We start from the raw sequence: 17,088 nt of genomic DNA, 5'->3' as shown, positions 1-17,088 counted from the left end.
TAATTTTATAAAAAGCAATATAATGGAGAAAAAAGAATTCAAAGACTGCAACTGAAGTTTCTTCTTCAGGCCTAAAACACTGAATTCTTTTAAATCCAGTTGCACCGAAGTCACTGCGGCTAGGTTTAAAATAAGTCAATGGGAGTATAGTTAAGTATTTGCATAGCTGATTAAGTGAGCCGTAGCTCACGAAAGCTTATGCTCAAATAAATTGGTTAGTCTCGAAGGTGCCACTAGTACTCCTTTTCTTTTTGCAGGATAGGAGCTGTAGTATTTTTTTTGTTACAGATTATTTCTTATTGCAGTTTCTCATCCTCGCTCTAATTTTTCAGTCTTTTAAAAAGACTTTTTTTTAATGATGCATTTCTTTGCCTTGCTTACTCTTTGAATAATTCCTCCCCCCCCCCCGTTTTAGCACGAGCTCACTTCCGTTTTTCCTCCACTGTGCCTTTTTTAGCTTGCTCCCCTCCCGTTTCTTAGCACTGTTTATTTTATTTTTTGAATTCCTGTTTGTTTTTGCACTTTTACCTCCTTCCTCACTGTCTCTTTAGTTTAGCTGCTGCTTGGTGGGTGCATTTCCTTCCTCTCTGTATATTACAGGCTACACTAAAGTCTTCTTGCACTTTTTCCAGGAATCTCTCTCTCTCTCGTTTCTGGTAAGTCCCCACCTCCCCTTTTCCCAGCACCCGTGGAAACGAAGGCTGCTCGCCTCCTGCTTCATTTATTACAGGAGCGAAGGGGAACCACGGCTCCGGTCCGTGCTTTTGCAAGCGCCCTGACTGGCCCCCGCGGAAGCCCCAGTGCCCCGAGCTCATCTACAGCGGGCCCGGCCCCACGGAATCCCCGGTGCCCCGAGTCAGCTGTTCGCCCCGGCCCAGCTGAGCGCCGTGGAGCCTGCGCAAGGCGGAGACTGAGGCAGGGGAGGGAGAAGATGGCGGAGGCAGAGTAAGTAAGGGAGCTGTGGCGGACACTTGCCCTGGGGCTGGGCACTGGCTTGCAGTGGGAGGGGTAGGTCGGGAGGGGGGCAGAGGCACTCAGCGGGGGGAGGAGAGGGAGATAAGGACGGGTCCTTCTGGAGGATGCAGCTGGGATGGGACAGGGCTGCACCCCTGACTAGGCTGGTGATGTCTCGCTGCTAAAACCTTTCCCCTGGAGAGAGTGACTTCAAATGCCGTGTTCAGCCGGGTGGCTCCGGGGTTCCCTTTTTGGGATCTGTGCAGTGAACTCCCCCAGGCAGGAGTCAGCCCTGTATTATGTGTCAGAAGGTGCCACGTACACATCCAGGCCTGGGTAAGGGTCAAATGGTGCCCTCTGGGCACGCAAGCCCCTTGTTGGCTGCAGGAGGAATTTTATATGCCTGTCCAAGGGCAGAATTTGCCCCAAATGATTAATAACAATGCACTGCTTCATGTCGGTCCTAGTCCCAGTCACTGAGAGTTGTTGCCACCTGACAGCCGACTGTTGGCATAGGCAGGGCCGGATTAACTCTCCTTTGGGCCTGGGGCTAGTAGATTTTGTGGGGGCCCCGTATACAAGTCGTTTTCCTAATTTAAAACAAAATGATCACAATTATGGCATCGAGGCTATTAACACTATACTAAACTTGCCTTTTAATTAACATAAAGCCCTTCATGGATACATTTCAGTCTTAAAACATGTAGAATATAATTAAGTTAATTCAAAATAGCCTACTTCTTACCTTAGAACAGGTGTTATATTAGTTTCTTTCTGCGAGGGAGTTTGGGTGCAGGACCGGGCTCCAGGCTGGGGCGGAGTGTTAGGGTGCAGGAGAGGGTGAGGGGTGCAGGGTCTGGGAGGGAGTTTGGGTGCAGGTGGGGATTCTGACCGGGGGCAGGAGGTTGGGGTGCAGGAGAGGGTGTGAGGTGCAGGCTCTGGCCAGGAGGCACTTAGCACAGGTGTCTCCTAGCCGGCGGTGCAGCAGGGCTCAGGCAAGCTGCCTGCCTGCCATAACCCCACGCTGCTCACGGAAGCAGCCGTCTCTGTGCGCCCCAGCCCGGAGGGGGACAGCATGTCTCCGTGAGCTGCCTGTGCCCGCAGGCACTGCCCTGCAGCTCCCGTTGGCCAATGGAAGCTGCAGGGGTGGTGCTGGGGGCAGGGCAGCACCCAGAACTGTCTCTCCTCCCACCCCGACCAGGGGCCACAGAGACATGCCAGCAGCCGTCCGCCTTCGGGAGCAGCATGAGGCCACAGCATGCAGGCAGCCTGCCTGAGCCCTGCTGCACCGGGATCCCCCTTAGCCCAGGGCCCTGGGCTGCAGCCCCTAAAGTACGTGAAATGGGCGTACGTGAACTGGGTTTGGTGGTCCTCAGACAACACACATCTTTCTGAAGCAGCAGATGCTCTTGTTGGCAGACTAATGAAGGCCTGAAATCACCTTGCCCTCTGGCTACTCTCTTATCTCTGAACATGTGCCAGAGCCACCGTGGCAGGCTGTAGTGGAGAAACTTGCACTGCTATTGTCTGTCCTGAACCTGTTCTGTTCTATGTTTTTGTTTTCCACGGCTGTCAGGCTGGTACTTCTCATAATCACTACATTGACTTAAAAAAAAAACCCACCTTCAAATTAATCCAGAATGACTCACAGAGTCTCCTTCCAAATAAATGAGACTTGCAAGGCCAGGAATCAGTAAGGGCAGGACAGGGAAAGCTGCAAAATTATTGGTGTGGTGTCTGAGTGGTTAAGGTGCTTGACTGCAATCCTGAAGGTTGTCATGGGTTCAAGTCTAACTTGATCTCACACTGAAAGGCCACTTCCAGTTCACTCAGCTGCAAACTGAGTCCCTGATCCATTGGTTTAGGGCAGTCAAATCAGTCTGATGTGATGCTGGCCACATCACTCCCTTGTGTACTGTTGGCTAGGAAACTGACATGCCTTAACTACCTCAGCCTGAGAAGCTATTGGTTTGGGGGAACTTTGACTTGGCTTTGAGGTGAAGTTCCTGGATTTTAATGTCATGAGGGAAACTTAGTCCTTATCTACATTTGAAATCTCTGTCGGTGTCATAATGGTAGCTTTTCATTTCCTGGTTCTCATCACCTGGTGCTAGATTTTTAGTTTAAGAAACTCAGTCTTCTTTTCCACTCCACCATGTTCTGCATAATATCTGTATATTACATAAGAATAGTTTATTTGTGGGATTCACACAAATGAGCCTTATTGATTAGCTCAACTGGTAAACTTGGAGCAGTTTCACCATGCTTTTCCTGTTAGAGACATTGCAGTGACTGGAAAAAAATCTCAGGTGATAATTTAATTATTGTACATGACTCCCAAAGCCTTCACGTGGCACAGTTTCCCCTCACTAAAAAGTTGAAGTGGTGTGCCACAGAAGGGATAAACTGGAGCTGAGCCTGTCTTGTAAAGATGCTAGTTTTGTAGCTTTCCTGCATTGTTACAGCTTTAAATATCCATTTCCAAGAGGTGAAGGCACAGCAATGTTGTAGGGTCAAATTGTAAACTGTAGTGTCATTATTCCGACCTGGATGGAAGCTTTGGATAAAATGTAACTGATTTTGATTAGTGTGTGTGTGTGTGTGTGTATATATATATATATATGCATGCACACACCCTTCCCATACCCACAGCTGTAACTTCCCTCAGAAATCTTAATCTCCACAATTAGTACAGGAAGCACAGTAATAATACATTGCAAAAACATAGGATCTTGGTGCTTTATAAAGGTTGGTCAGTTGTTGTCCCTTATTTATGGGTGGGGAAACTGAGGAACAGAGGTAAGTCGATTTTCCTTAAAATCACACAGCAAATCAATGGCAGAGCCAGGAGGAGAACCCAGGAGTCCTGTGTTCTCGTTGCCTGCTCTTAACCAATGCTCCATGCTGCTAATTCAAGGCAAAGTGCTCGCTGCTGTAAACATGTTCATACTCTGCATAGATGCCTCTGCACTAGGGAATTCCTTTCCTTTCTCTGAGCGGTCAAGGTGATGCTGTGGTAAAAATGTCTGGTCCACAGCAGAGTTTGCATGGTTAATAGAACCACTGCAGCTGCACTGCTGCTGTAAAAGAAGTAATTTCCTACCATGGGCAAGGCCTGTGATTGCTTGATGAATGTTGTCAGTTGTTTCATGAATCATTGTCTGCTGAATTCTTTTAATATTGTGTATGCTGGCGTCATTAAACTCCATCCATGCTACTGCCAATATGTTTTCTCTGGTAATTAATAATAATAACACCAAGCTGTATCTAACATTTTTCAGCAGTAGGTCTCAAAGCATTTTACAAAAGGAGATCAGTATCACGATCCCCATTTTACCGAGGCACAGGTAGGTGAAGTGACTTGCCCAAAATCACCTCACCTGCTAATGGCAGAGCCAAGAATAGAAGCCAGGTCTCCGGAGGCCCAGTCCAGTGTTCTACATAGTAGGCCACACTGCTCCCCAGTGTTGACCCTTCAATCCCATGCTTTTTATTTTACTTATTTAAGCAATGACATATTCTTACTTGGAACTTCCTTGGTTACGCTAGAGGTCCATGGCTTATCCCACTAATCAGATTTGATACTTTTGCTGCTGCTTTTGCTGTCTTCTCATTTTGTATGGTGCTCATTAACCTTGCCCTGCTCTCCTCTTTTCCCCTCCTTAGGGGCAAGAGTGACATGATGCTGCAGTGGCAGCAGTGAGATAAACTGCCAGCTTCATATTTTTTAAAAAAGTCTCTTTGTTATTTAAGATGTTGCTGCTCCATTCTAGATAACTGAAAATGTAATGGAGATTTATCATCTGCGCCATCATGCCAGAGCTGCATCAGATCTGGTAGTGTTGTGAATTTAGCACTGGTGTAAATGACCGTACAAGATGCAGGAGGACAGAAAAGTAGGCCCTCTGTATCCACAATAATGGCAGCATTTCAGGCTCACAAACCTGGGTCGCACACTTAACTGCTCATGAGTGTAGTTCTGTTGGAGTCATTACGACCGTCCACATGAGTAAATTGATGCTCAAGCCACAAGATTGAAGTTCTATGTGGATAGGGCAACACTTTTTTTATGTGGCCTCTTTGGTAACCCTCTCAAAAAGTATGGATTTCTACTTAGCTGTAGATCATAAGTATTGAAGACAGTATGGTGTGCATTAGATCCTTTCTGGAGTTGGTTGCTGTGGCTTAACCAGTATTAGTATAGTTAACCTCAGATTTGGTACGTCTGCCACTTGTAATTTCCTCCAAAATTTCTACTCTGTAAAAGTGGATGCCCTGCCGGACACAGTGCTCCTCCACCTTGCCTTTGTGGCTATGCACCTTATGTATCCGCTGATCAAGGAATGGAATGGGGAAACAAGGAGTCTTCTATTTCTGTCTCTATCCATGTGGCCATGAGTAAGAGTTATCGAAAGCTGCCACCAGTTGGCAGTTTCAAATTTAAAAACAATGTTTGTTTTCTTTAAAGTTCCAGGTGGCTAAGCTGTCCATGTCCGACATGAATGTGATGTTGAATCCATGTAAAACAGCAGTTTTGATTGACGGTTTTAAGAAAGATGGTTGTTAAGGAAATTCTGGCATTCCTATCTAGAGTGTATAGAGCTGGGCATGTATGGAGTGCTCTGATGCTGATGGGAAGGTGGAGGGTTTTTTTTTTACCTCTTTGCACTGTTAGTTTTGTAGCCAAGAATCATTTTTCTTAACATCCTGTTACACAGATTTTAATGAAATCTGTGTTGCCTTCATGAGAATTTCTGTGTAATGGCATTATGTGCCCTTCTAGCTTTCAAAGACTCACCTTCTCTTCTCAATTATTACAAAGGTTGTTGCCTCCACCCTGCAAATTTTTTTCTCAAATTTCATTTCTCCACTGTACACTGTGATCTTTTTACTGGCTTCTTTTGAAGATCAAAGAAGCATGTAACGCCACAGCTGCCTTGAAATGAGATGCCTCATTCTCTTCTGAACTACCTACACTCTGGTACAACTTCACTGTCTTCTTCCCCATCAAAGTCATCACAAACTCAGTTTTTTCTGAAGCAAGCACCTCCTCCTGAGTAGTTTTTATTTCCTGTTCTTGCGCCATATGGTCCCACGTCATCAGCCATGCTGTCCACTCATTCTCGGGTTGGGTTTTTCCCCCTCCAAAGTATGTAAAGCTGTTGCTAAAACTTAATTTTTAGCAGCATATTCATCAGCTTAACGCATGATTGCAGACAGAACTGCAATAGCATTGTTGCAGATAGAGCTAGTTCTGTTGCGGTTTGCCTTCTTCAGAAGGTAAATTATATTTTCTTCAAATTCAGAAAAGCTTGACTTATTTTTAAATATATTTTTTAACAGGTTAAAAAATGTTTTTGTAAAAATGTTTTTTTTTTTTTTCCAGCCTTGTCTATTGTTTTCACAGGGTTTGGGGAACGTCTTAAATTGAGACAGTTAAAATACTGACTGGAAGTGGATCCTCCCCAATCACACCGGTGGATATCGCCTGGCACGTCATGGCAGAAAGCGATGCAGCACCAACCATACCAAAAAAGTGTGGTCCATACATTTCATCTGTAACCAGTCATGGCATGAACTTGGTGATTCGTGGAATAGTGCTGTTTTTTATTGGTGTACTTCTTGCATTAGTATTAAACTTGCTACAGATTCAGAGAAATGTCACGCTTTTTCCACCAGATGTGATCACGAGCATCTTCTCTTCAGCTTGGTGGGTACCACCTTGTTGTGGCACAGCTGCAGGTAATGTCAGAAGGTGCCAACTGTGTGTGTGTGTGTGTGTGATATGGGGTGGGGGTGGAGGGTTGGTAGTGAGGAAATTAAAAATCCTTCATTAATAGAAAAATGTGGAAGATTTAAAATTTTGGATCTAGTCCTACTGCCTTTCCCATCTATCTGTTTCCTCCTCCTCTGCTCCCAAAAGCTCTTTCTAAATTTTACAGAAGTTGTACTGTGAATCATAGAAATGTAGCACTGGGAAGGACCTTGATAGATCATCTAGTCCAGTCCCCTGCACTGAGGCAGAACTAACTATATTAGCTAGTTTGAGCCGTGCTGTGGTGAATTCTTGAGTCAGAAGATTATGCTTGGTCTTCAGGATTAGGAAAACAGAGTTAGGCAAGCCACAGAAATCCATATGATTGTAACCTTGAGGCTAGATTACTGCCATGCCCTTTGTGGGCAACTCTGGAAAGGAACCTGGAAATCCCAGATTTTGCGGCATGAAGTAGTTTGCCTTGTCTGGTGTAAACTGTGATGAGAGTATGCCATTTTTTGCTGCAGCTTCCTGTTTGCTTCTGAGTGCGGGTCAAGGTGCAGGTTTAGATCTGTAAAGCTCCACGTGGTCTGGAACGCAGCAGTCCCCCTATATCCTAAGGGAGGTGTAGGCATAAGGTGCTGCTTTGCTCTTGTTAGTGGCAGATTGTTAGCAACGGATGTCCTCTGAAATCTGCTCCCTTTAAAAGTCTCACAGAGTCTGGGCTTCAGAACGCAGTCAGTGGGTCAGTATAACACTTTACTAGTGGATTATTCTGAGCAGCTGGATGGGGGAATTCTATTATAAGCAGACCTTTATTTTAAAGACAGTATCTTCCTTGAGCTTGATTTTAATAAGAGTGAGGATTCCATTTGCCTCTTTGGAGGGTGGTAATACAAATCAGTAAACTTACCTTTGGTCTATTGGGCACTTCTGGCATCAGGGTTTTGCTAAAGGTAATTTTTAAGCTGAGTCTTTTATCTAATTACCTTTCTTTTGGTATGGTGTTGAATCATTTCACCACAGATTTCATAGAAGAGCCTGATTTGAGAGGAAACTGTCCAAATAGCTGTCTCAGTATGTCAGTTTTGTTCTCTCTGTATTTGGAATATTTTGGTCACAGTTATGTACTTGTCTATTCTGTAAGTTGCCTGTCTAATGTAGCTCTTATTCTCTAATCTTGCTGCTATGGTACTCTGTATTTGCTGCATATTTTTTTATGCTTAAATTGGTTGTCTTAACATAGAGCTCATGAGGGGTTTGATTTCCTGATAGGGCAGTTTGATTTGGCCATCTCATAGGAATTTTTCTTTCCTATTTGTAGCGGGGCTCAGCTATCCAACAACGTATCTATTATGCCTTTTTACAGTAAGAATGATCTCAAGTGTGTTTTGTAAAAGAGAATACATGGATTTAATTCTGTAAAATTCTCTCTTAGTAAGATGGGCCTTTTGTGTCCATGGGGCTTACAAGGGGAGAGGGGAAACAGGCTCTGAAAAGATTTAAAGGGTCAGCGGTATGCTTACTGTTCTCATTTAGTTACACACCGTGCTCCCACATTTTATTTTCAGTGCACAGTCTACTCCAGTTGTTTCTACCTAAAGGATTTGTTCTGGGGGTTGAAATGACAGTGTCCCATTTGCAATAGTGTCGCTCTCTTAGCAAGCAATTGAGACCATTACATACCTACAAACTCTTTACCAGGCAAGTCTAAGGTTCAGGCTTTGTCACAGTCTTGAGGTGTGACATACTAAAACAGCGTAACATTAAACAGCACTTTCACTTGTGCCTCTCAGCTGGGGTGGCAATTGTCTTTATAGGTGGAACTACGGTATAGTGAGTGTTTTAAGGAAAAGTTTTGACAATGTTTAGAAAATCCCACTTGTAGTTTATTTTCACCCCTTCCTGGTATTATGCACCAGCACAAAGCTGCTGTGGCTGAAGATGCTGCAGGGGAATTTTAAATTATAAACCTATAGCTGTTTTCATTGAATTTTAAGGAAGCCTTTTAATATTAACTTATGTTTTGGGCCTAAACTATCTGAAATGCCTTTATTTTTATTTTTAAATCTTGACAGTGTTTGAAAAATATTTGGTTTTTATGTTCCAGAACCATCTTGGCCTAGATTATCTCTAGTGCAGCTAAATAGTGCAGATGGTTTAAATGTTAATTTTTCTTTCATATTTCCACAGCTGTGATTGGGTTGTTGTATCCCTGCATGGACAGACATCTGGGAGAGCCACATAAATTTAAGAGAGAATGGTCCAGTGTAATGCGATGTGTAGCAGTCTTTGTGGGTATAAATCACGCTAGTGCTGTATCCTTCCATGTGGTAATGAAGTTTTCAGTAACAAATTAGTTTCTGGTGAACCAAAGGTTAAATAACTGCTCACAATTTAACTGTTTCTACACCACGATGTATAAAAGGACATACAGAGTGTAGCTTAGAGTTAAAACAGGTATAGAATGCCAGTAGCTGCACTAGTTCGTGAAGGTCATGCATATAAGTTTCTGGAAATACCACTTAAACTGAAATCTCCCACCCTTTTTTAAAAAATATATATTTGTGTCTTTTTTAGAGTTATTCAAGTACATGTGGGAAAAGGAGTTTATGCTCTGAGAAATTTTTAAGGATGCTCTTCTTGCACTTATTGTAAACTCAATACAGTTACAGGTTTAAAGACCAAACTTCACATGTGCAACAGCATCAATGAAGAGTGTGCACTTTGCTAAGCCTGGGGGAAAATTGGTAGGAAAAAAATACTTGGCATTGGTTATTCATGGATCTCAAAGCATTTTACAAAAGTGAATAAGCGTCGTTATCCCTATTTTACGGGCGGGGGACTGAGATGCAGATAGGTTAAGTGACTTGCCTTAGAATATGCGGAAAGGAGAGAAGTTACGAGTGAGTCAGTGTGGCATGATGCGAAATATCGTTTCCCTGCTGAAGTCTCAGAAATCCATGTACACCTTTACACTAGACTAATACTATCCATGGATGAAAGAGTCATGATTCCCCGAAGCCCATTGGACAAAAACAGGTCCTCGAAATGGACTGCAATGCCTCCCTGGCAACCCATGAGCAGTTGTGCTTTGTGTCATCATGTATAGGGTCTCCCTCTCCAAGTTAAGGTGATTAACTAGTCTCCCAAACCCAGACTCAAAGACAAGTAATTAAAAGGAAAATTAAGAATCTCTAGAAGGCTCATTGTTTCATCTTTAGCATCAGGTCCCAGACTCTGATCTGCAGAGAATTGCTGGTGGTGTGGTGAAAACTCCCTGGCCATGTGATGCTCGCTCTCTTTCTTGTTTCGAGCTGCAAGAGAACTAGAAGAGAGAGAATGGATGAAATGAGATGCCAAAAGAAGGCATGGAAAATGCGCTGCGTTCCCATTCAAGTGGTCTTACCTTTGGATGGATGGATGTTCTTTTCCCACAATACCCCATCCTATCTAGTGTGGCCAGAGAAGTTGGAGCTATCAAAGCTAGGTTCTGCTAATGTCCCCTTGCGGGCCTCAGTTCTCCCATATTTGACAATGTGTCCATCTGGTTTCATGGATGCCACCAACTTCTGACCATCCCCTGACTGTGGACACATTCAGATTCAGGACCCTAACAAATTCTGACCTGTTTCTTGACAAATGAGTGGTGAACTCCTCATGAGTCAGATTACTTTCAGCAAACACCTGTGCAGTTTATTATCAGCCATTCCACATTTTTAAGGAAGCAAGGCCTCTTCCATAGCTATTATTAGTGTAGCAACTCTACTTTCTTCTAAATGGCTTCCTGAAAATCCTGAGCTTCAGTTCATTTCACTTTCAAATAGCAGCATTAGGATCTTGGACTTTCCCACATTTGATCTGACTTTAATTTGGTCATTGTGTCCTTGTGTCTGCCATTCTCTCTCTGTTACCATCCAGTTTACCCCATTTCTTGTTAGACGACTCCACTAGATCTTTCTCCAGGCTGGTGGATTCCTGTGGTTGAGACCAGGACAACCTTTTTACCTACACATTTGTCACCCCCTAAATCTAAGTTTAGGCGTATGAATAACAGTCTCTCTTTAGTGGTACTTTCTTACAGAGATGTTGAGAAAATATGTTAGTTAATATTTGTAAAGTGTTTTGAAGAGGGCAAAGTGCTAGGATTATTAATTTATCATATTTTTTTAAAAATTGATATATCTGATCTTCCACCTTGACTCACATGAGTATTTTGATGGTGCTGTGTATTTATATTTTGCATAGCTGTAGCTTTTTTAAAAGCAAACAAGATTCTGGATAAATGTTTTACTAGATAAAAATACTGTTCTAATTTAAAACATGTAACAGTTATTGAAATTAAATAGATATTGTTTTTCCAAATGACCTTATTTCAGTAGGCAGCAACATAAGATATATGGCATTTTGACAATTTAATGCTAGATTTAAGGTTTTAACCTTAGGATATTAAAGGCGCAACAGGTGAGGCTGGAATGTCCTTGGTACTGCTACATCTGAACAGTAATATTTTTACAGTAAATCTGTCAAAAAATCTGGTATTCTGCTTAATTTCTGTCTAGTCTCTCTGTACTTTGAAACACTTGTACAGTTTGTAGCAAAGTCCTGAGACAACATTGTGGGTTTAAAAAATACTGTAAACATAAAATAACATTTTAAGTAAATACTTTTCTTAACACAGATAAAATAATGCTTTTTAATAATAATAATAATAATTATTATTATTATTATAGTATTTTTATACCATTTAGTTGTATTAAATGAAGAGAGCCGTGTTTATGCAAGAGCTAGGTGTTATTTTTATGTAGGAGGGTGTTATTTTTCAGGTCAAAAATTAGTTAACAAGGTAAATATTATTGATCTTCACCTGAAGTTGGCACTTTAAAACTGATCCTTAACAAATGACCACAGAAAGTGGATTTTGCCAACAACATACAGTTGTCTCTTACACTAGCGGCGCTTTCAATTGGACTATGGTGGACCTTTGATAGATCACGAAGTGGCTTTGGTCTTGGAATAGGAATTGCTTTTCTGGCCACCTTGGTATCACAGCTTCTGGTCTACAATGGGGTTTACCAGTGAGTCTTTATTTTTCCTCTGGTTAAGTGATATTCATGTTAAATTAGTAAACAAGAACATTGAAGGTAGATCTGACTTAACTTGAGCCCTGAACTTGCTAAAACTTAAACACATGTGTAACTTTACTTTAATTGGACGATTCATGTGAGTGCTTATGTGTGTGTAAGACTGAGATTTTGGTTTGGAGTTGTAAAACTGCTACGTTACCAACAGCAAAACAACCTGGATCAAACAGAGAAAGGATATTAGAATGAATGAATGGATGGGTAGTAAATTTGATATTTGCAGTAAGAAATCAAACTTTCTACTACAAGTGTGTGTATCTTTAGGCTAATCTATTCCCCTATCCAGATCTCTCAGTATGTCTATCTCTCTGCCTAACTTTAAAAGTATAAGTTTTTTTTGAAGAAAGGACTGCGTACAGGGTTAAGTTCAATCTTGGCAATAAACAGATAATAATGCAAACTTGTATTCCTTTCTAGATATACATCTCCAGATTTCCTTTATGTTCGTTCCTGGTTACCATGTATATTTTTTGCTGGTGGCATTACTGTGGGGAACATTGGTAGGCAGCTGGCAATGGTAAGTTAGGGTGGGTTTTTTGTTTTTGCTTTTTTTTGGGGTACTGAGCTTGTATTGTCTGGTTTTAAAAAATTCTTTCCTAATAGTTATTCAAATTGCAGATGTGGACTAAGATGGGAGTCCAGAGACAGTGCTTTTCAGTTTGGTCAGCATGTCCCTGCCACCAGCAGAAGTTCTGTCTGCTGCTAAGTGCCCTACATATCCTAAAGGGTTCCCCGTTTCATTGTGTTCACTCCATTCTGTATGCAAACAAGCGTTTGCGGGATCAAGGCCTAAATAAGAACACCATGTGTGAGGGGAAAAAAGCTGCATAAGCTCTAAGTTAATAGCTAATGTACTTAGGTTTTCTTTTGCTATGCAAGGAGGCACAGAATGCCAGCACTCCGTGCATAGATTGTGTACAAAATCCTTACTTCAGAACTTTAGTTGGTGAGGGTACTCTGAAAAGCATGGGAGTTTGGGGTCCTGAACTGATCGGGGAGAAAGTGTGGGCAGAGCTGTTGTGTCAGTTGCTATGTAGATCCCTCCCTTTCACAGCTGTCTAACTCAGAACTTAAATTGTATAAATCCTTGTTCTCAAATAATTTTCATTTTCTTTGGTTGTTTTGCAGTATGAATGCAAAGTCATTGCAGAAAAATCTCACCAGGACTGAGGAAAAGTAAAATAAATCTTGTATACAGGAAAATATATGACAAACAACTGTCGGAAGAACATGCTATAAGGAACATTTTGACTATAAAATTGCCAAAATGCAGTTTTCCCCTCCCCCTTGAATGGTACACGTTATTGCAATCTGTGATTGCTGCTTCTGTAAGTCAGTTAGAAACCTTGGTGTCTGATTACTGTGAAGTCACACTCGTATGCAATACATTTGACAATATTTGTTCATAAACAAGATTGGCGGAAAAACAATCGAACCTAGGTTTACCATCTTTTTTTCACGATGTTACAGTGCCAAACAGATCTCTGAGTTACTGTACTGTAGCTGAAAATTGTGCTTCAGTTTTTCTAGGCAATTTGGGGAATTGAAGGTTTTGATAGTTTAGTAAAAGCCAGAGAATTCAGAATTAAGGTTGAAGAGATTGCAACTCATGCTGGTAGCTAATCATAAACATGTCTTCTCCCTGAACAGAATCACAGCCTTGCTACTGATGAATGAAGACACGCATCACCTAGGGCCAGTTTCTGACACTACTAGTCATGCTGAGTAATACTTTACTCTACAAGTAGTCTGGCTGAAGTCTGTGGGACTAGTGGGTGGGGGAAGGTTCTATTTTAGGTATGTGTATGGGCCCATTAATGTAATATCTGAGTGTCTCAAACTCTATAATGTATTTATCCTCACTACCCTCACTGTGAGATAGGAAAGTACTGTAATTCTCATTTTATAGATGGGGAACTAAGGCACAGAGAGGCTAAATTTCTTGCCCATGGTCACACAGGAAAACTGTGCTAGAGCAGGGACTTGATCCCAAGTCTTCCAAGACGGAGGTTATTGCACTAACCACTTCTCCTTCTGTCAATATGTGTGTTGGAAACTGACCTATATTTTGGGGCTTACACCCAGTTTCCCGTTTTGGTTTTGCAATTCCCCCTTGAGATTATAGGGCAAACTCTCCTTGTCTTCAAATAGACACCCCCCGATTGATTTACGTTGATTTCTGCCTGATTATGCCAGCAGTGAATGAGGCCTGGAACATTCCCACCTCTTGTTTCTTGACTTCCATCCCTGTCTTGATGTTGTTTAAACAAGTTCTTTTATTGCATTTTAATTATTATTATTTTTAATCTTCCATGAAAGATTTTTAAAACACGTTACAGTCACGTAAGGAGACTGAAGTTGGTCCAAAGAACAAATACATGTTTAGATAAGTTTTAATAAATAATAATGTCTGTGTATGTATTGTACATGAAGCCTGATATAGGCAATTTTTTTGCAGTCTTGTGTGCTTCTATCTGAAGTCTATAACATATGCAGTGAAATGCCTCCTATAGCATGTAACAACAATAAGAGTCACCAGAAGGAAAAACTTCTGCATGGATGAAGCTTTTAAAATGTGTAAATAAGCAAATGATATTTGGAGATCTCAGTTCAGCAAGCTCCACAGGTTTTCATTGGCTTATTACAGCTCCATGACATTTCAGTGCCTCGTGCACGTTTTCACATATTGGTCACAATTCAGGAAAGCACTTAAGCAGGCTCTTTCTTTTAAGCTATCGTTAAGCATATGCTTAAGTGCACTCCTGTTTAGGGATGTTTCTCCTCCATCAGGGCCATAATAAATAATGCAACCTTGGATGTTACATAAATGAAGGCTGTAATTCCATCTTCAGGTTCTGGCATTTCACAAGGAACCTGCTGATATATTTTAAATGTATTTTTTTCCATAACATTCGGCCTGATCTGCATTCCTTACTCAGGCAAGTGATTTCAGTTGGACTGCCTGATCAGATCCTCAGCATGGTTGTCTTCATAAAAAGTCAATGATTGGCATAAAAGCTGAGATATTGATCATAATTTTTACAATAGCTGTAGGGAAATAATGTGGTACCTCAGATTCCAGGGCTTTAATGGTGACCACTGTGTGGAGGTAAGTAAATTTCTTATTATTTGCTTAGTAATAAGTTCTTCTATCTATTCGTTTACATGCTTATAGAAAACAGGACATGCGTATTCAAATGTACAGCAAAAATCCTTGTGAAAAGTGGTTATTGTTCATTTGTGGCACCCACTTTGCAACATTTTAAAATCACATTAATTTAAAAATGATTGGAATATACTGTTAGCTAACTTCTTTCCAAATTTCAGTTTTGAAACTTTAAGCTGATTGTGCAAAATGCACTTGGGTGGTCTCCTTTATTATAGAGATGTTATTTTTTTAATTCTTACTTGACTAAAATAAATTGCTGCCGAACTAAAACCTTGTATGCCAAATTTTCAAACTGCATTATAATTTTATGGCTGGAATATTCAGAACCTGAAAAAAGAGGTACATAATGGGAATGCTGACACAGCCTTAACTATAGTGGTGTGAACATGCTGCTATTGTATAGTGTGTAATTTATAATATTAGACTGTCTTCAAAGCGTTCCGTATAGAATGAATAAGGTATATTTTAGATACAACTTTATAAGCACTATAAACTCTTCACTAACTATGAGTTGTAAGGTCTATGCTGTTTACTTCTCCTGTTAAAAGCAAAATATGTATTAAATATAATTACAAACTTTTGTGACATGTTTATTTTTTTAAGTAGTAATCATTCATAATTATATTGAACCAGCTCCGCAAGTGTTTCACATGCTAATTTTAGCTGTAGAGCTGGCATGATGGTTTCACAGTCCCCCTGTTTAAAACTACTAGATTAAAAACAGGATTACTAAATAAGGAGTGAGACTTAAATCAACAGTGATTCTAACAAAACTTGGATACTGAACTGCCTTTAAAATTATCACATTTTTAATCTGAAAGCTGATAGGGGAATACCAGGGCTGGATGGGAGAATATATACAAATAACCAATTTTATCTTGAACTGCTTAACAGACAGAAAATAAAGTGGAAAAGAGGTTAATTGTGGGGTCCCAAGAATCCATAACAGGACCTGTATTGTATAATGTATTTATCAGTGGTCTGAACTGGGTGGGGTTAACAGTGAGGTGGCAACGTTAGGTTGATCAAGTCTAAAATTTTGAGTAGTTTCAAAGCTTAGCAATTCTATAGTACATATATAACTTGCATTGTAAACAGATGTGGGGGGGCCTGGACTTGATGACTTCTTGAGGTCCTTGTTAGCCCTATGTTTCTGTGGTTATCTAATGCACATTGGAAGGTTCAGTTTGAGTTATTCATATACATTGATGGATCTTACATAAGCGGAAAAGAGAGGAAAGATAGCTATGTGTCATTGAGGGCAGTCCAGATAAAAATTTCTGGTCTATATGGTGTACTAGTCCAAAACAAAAAAAAAAAAAAAAGAAGAATCAATCAGTCATAAGTGTATTAAGGCAGATAAATATTCAGGCTGAGGTATAATAGTGTCTGTGTTCCGTTTTCGACACGACATCTCAAAAGTAATATAACAGAAATAGAAGAGGTCAAGAGCATTGCAACCAGTGAAAACAAATAGGGGTTGTCATAAATATAAAGGGAAGGGTAAACCCCTTTAAAATTCCTCCTGGCCAGAGAAAAAAAATCCTCTCACCTGTAAAAGGTTAAGAAGCTAAAGGTAACCTCACTGGCACCTGACCAAAATGACCAATGAGGAGACAAGATACTTTCAAAAGCTGGGAGGAGGGAGAGAAACAAAGGGTCTGTGTGTCGTTTCTGCCGGGCATAGACCAGGAATGGAGTCTTAGAACTTTTAGTAAGTAATCTAGCTAGGTATGTGTTAGATTATGATTTCTTTAAATGGCTGAGAAAAGAATTGTGCTGAATAGAATAACTATTTCTGTCTGTGTATCTTTTTTGTAATTTAAGGTTTTGCCTAGAGGGGTTCTCTATGTTTTGAATCTAATTACCCTGTAAGGTATCTACCATCCTGATTTTACAGAGGTGATTTCTATTTACTTCTATTTCTATTAAAAGTCTTCTTGTAAGAAAACTGAATGCTTTTTCATTGTTCTCAGATCCAAGGGTTTGGGTCTGTGGTCACGTATGCAGATTGGTGAGGCTTTTTATCCACCATTTCCCTGGAAAGGGGGGGGGGGGTGCAAGTG

At 40.9% G+C, this 17,088-nt stretch overlaps 1 protein-coding gene across 3 annotated transcripts; it reads left to right on the top strand.

The window, feature by feature from the left end:
• The first annotated feature begins 463 nt into the window (after window positions 1–463).
• Window positions 464–16,755, top strand: INSIG2 (insulin induced gene 2). Of its 3 annotated transcripts, none has more exons than XM_077829967.1 (6): window positions 464–945; window positions 6,362–6,696; window positions 8,903–9,027; window positions 11,621–11,787; window positions 12,271–12,370; window positions 12,982–16,754. In XM_077829967.1, exons 2-6 carry the CDS (start codon window positions 6,453–6,455, stop codon window positions 13,021–13,023), a joined length of 678 nt encoding a protein of 225 aa, XP_077686093.1. In that variant the 5' UTR covers window positions 464–945; window positions 6,362–6,452; the 3' UTR covers window positions 13,024–16,754. The 3 variants fall into 3 exon arrangements, with proteins under 3 accessions (XP_077686093.1, XP_077686092.1, XP_077686094.1); XM_077829966.1 differs by having other exon boundaries at window positions 465–945; window positions 6,341–6,696; XM_077829968.1 differs by lacking the exon at window positions 464–945 and having other exon boundaries at window positions 6,559–6,664; window positions 12,982–16,755.
• Window positions 16,756–17,088: the final 333 nt, after the last annotated feature.

This window comes from Eretmochelys imbricata, chromosome 11 (genome assembly GCF_965152235.1).
Source record: "Eretmochelys imbricata isolate rEreImb1 chromosome 11, rEreImb1.hap1, whole genome shotgun sequence".
Classification (NCBI taxonomy): Eukaryota; Metazoa; Chordata; order Testudines; family Cheloniidae; genus Eretmochelys; species Eretmochelys imbricata.
Note: the sequence above shows the minus strand (reverse complement) of the source record. Positions and strands in the feature narration are given on the sequence as shown.